This window comes from Gavialis gangeticus, unplaced genomic scaffold, assembly GCF_001723915.1.
Source record: "Gavialis gangeticus isolate Ggan-Ray unplaced genomic scaffold, GavGan_comp1, whole genome shotgun sequence".
Classification (NCBI taxonomy): Eukaryota; Metazoa; Chordata; order Crocodylia; family Gavialidae; genus Gavialis; species Gavialis gangeticus.
Window position 1 is genome coordinate 27,177,265 of NW_017728994.1, and position 2,808 is coordinate 27,180,072.

The following is a 2,808-nucleotide window of genomic DNA, read 5'->3' on the forward strand; positions in this document are numbered from 1 at the left end:
CCATGAGAAATTCTACCCAAGCTTAATCAGCCTGAGAATATACAAATCAGCAGTGAAAATACTCTCTCATGAAGAGCATGGAGTATTACAAAATGGGAGGAAATGTGCCAAGCGAGCAAAAAACATGGGCGAAGTTATGAGTGCAAGAAAGTAGCTGCATAGATTCAAGCACAGGTAACACTTCTGTGCCTCTGCCATTTCCATCCCATAGGGCAGCATCACCACCTCATTTCTGGGTTTGGTATGTGTAGAATGGGAGCAGGTGGGTTTGATTTGCTGATTGGTAGTGCCAAGCAGAATCAGTATAGACACACTCTTGTGGAGGTTAAATCTCCTTGGAAAAGATCCAAGAAACATGGCTCAGTCTCTGCTTTAGTCATTAGACAATATCACCACCCTAACTGGGCTAACCAATGCACTATATCCCTCCTTTTCCCAATCTCTCCCCTCTGGGTAATTCCATTAGGAATCCTCCTTCCCAGAGCATGACTCTTCGCCCCAGAATACCTGACATAGGCTTTAATGCTCATACGTCCATTCTGGAGACTGGTGTCCACAGTTAGGTGGATTGGACTGTGTGCCTCTCGACTGTAGTACTCATGGATCAGGACAGAATGCTCCGTAATATCGTGGCCTGTAGCATACCTTAGAAGACATAACAGAAGAACTTTGAGTAACTGGACACTGACTGATGCACCAAACACTTCCCACTGCAGAGTTTACTGGGACATGGGTCCTAAAACAGTGATCTGCTTTGAAGATAGACCTAAGACTGCCTGAAGCCTGCAAAGATAAAAAGGTTTAGTACATCTCCCTGGTGTCACTACAGTTTCCTGTCAGACATTCAAGATTTAGATGCGCTTGCCAGCAGCAGATTTCGACAGGCCATCCAGGTTAAGTCGTTCAAAACATCAAATGAACATGATTTCCTTGTATGAGGTACTGACAAGTTTTTGGTCAACACCTCAGTGTCGAAGGGATGACACTGTATTAATCCAGCTTCTTTAACTGCTCTGTAATTAACCTCTCAAGCATATAAAATGTTTCATTACAATTTGCGCCTAAATGTGGCGTATAACACAGTAGCTTCCACAACAGCATCCTGAGGAGAAGGGAAGTCTGGGTTTGCATTCCAGTTCTCAGGAACAAAGCAAACCTGGTTTACAGAAGTTACAGGCAGGAAACCTAGCTAAGTTAATTCCACTCTCCCTGAGGCTTGTGCAGTTTTCTGCAATACTTTGCCTGTTCTTATGCGGTATCCCAATAACATAGTTTCTGATCTCCTGGGAGAAGACTTCACAGCATTAGGAAATATCTGCTATATAAGGGATGTCAAACATAGGGACTACGAGCCAGATCCAGCCTGCCAGGCTATTAAGCGAGGCAGAGAATTTGGGGGCATGAATCCAAGGCCACTGGGCCCTGGTGAATGTGGCCCTCAGCACAAGCAAAGCCTGGCATATGCCTCTGTCACAGCATGGGGTAGCTTGCCCCACAGATCTGACTGGCGGGGAGCCACATGGTCTGGATCCAACCCAAGGCACAGGGTGAATTTGACATGGCATGGGAAGGAATAATATAGCCCCAGCATCTAGCAATGCCCCTCCTCCATAATCACTGTAGACAATGCACTCCAGTTCTCAAAATGATATGCTCGACACAGTGTACCAAGTGGTCATCAAGTAGCTAACCTATGCAGCAAAACCTCGCATCTCTCCTTATAAATTCATTTTACTCAGTTTCTAGTACGCAGCAGCGACACTAGCCCCTAACAAGAAAATTATTAATTAATCTTATGCCAAAAAAAAAAAAAAAAACAAACAGCCAAAAATTTGAAGGAAAAAAAAAAGTTTCCTCAGGAGTCTGCTATTCTCTCTTACATCTAAAGGAAATACACTATCCATCCCAAGCCAAGCAAAAAAAGGGAGGCAACTGTTCTAAAAAGAGCTGTAATCATTCCATGCAAAACTTCACAATTCTGGCAATTTCAGGGTAAAAAAAAAAAAAACAGTGATGCAAGCAAGCAAAAAACTTGCCAGGAACAAGAAATGGACCACCTTGTCAAGTAGCACCACTGCTGTGACTCCAAAACTTGTGCAATGATCCAAAGATGTTTGATCAAAAAGGGGGAACAGCAGTACATAACTAAGCAGCAGCATCATAAAGAACAATAGAAAAAGTGTTAGGAATTAGTAAAATTGCTTTCAATCTTTTATTTTGGAGTCACCATACCATTTAAATAAGGGTGTCAAACTTATGGCCCATGGAGCCATGTCACCTGGTCTGCAGGGTTCCTGGAGCCCACAGTCAAATTCAGCAGTACAGAGCTCCACTGGGGATGCAGTTCAACAGACTGAGTAATGCCTGCATTAACCTCCATGGCTCCTGGACATGGCTGACAGTGCTGCTGGAGGTGGGTCTGGATCTGGTCCAAGAGACCAAACAATTTTGACCCACCTGATTTAGATTTGTTTTACCTTTCCCATCTTCTGCTGGTGGTTGAAACTTATTCTAATACACATTTTTGCCAGAGTAGGTATTGGCCATTTTAAAAAGCTACACCTTGAACTCTTCCAAACTTCAACATGAAGATCTCATCTTATATCCCTTTTGTTTATGGCAGACTATTACAGATGTCCATGTCATTCCTCTGGCAAACCTGCCCAGATACTATACATATAATCTTGCCACTCATCTACTGACACAATCATCTCAAGTCACTAGTGCCATGTCCTAAACAAGGGGCAGACAATTCATAGATTAAGGGTCGGAAGGGACCTAGTAGATCTTCTAGCCCGACCCCCCGCC

At 43.6% G+C, this 2,808-nt stretch overlaps 1 protein-coding gene across 1 annotated transcript in view; it reads right to left on the reverse strand.

The window, feature by feature from the left end:
• Window positions 1–2,808, reverse strand: part of EIF3F (eukaryotic translation initiation factor 3 subunit F) — a 31,998-nt gene that overhangs the window by 9,675 nt on the left and 19,515 nt on the right. The window contains exon 3 of the mRNA XM_019502445.1: window positions 508–645. Within this exon, the coding sequence (XP_019357990.1) occupies window positions 508–645 (138 nt within the window). The remainder of the gene's footprint in view (window positions 1–507; window positions 646–2,808) is intronic.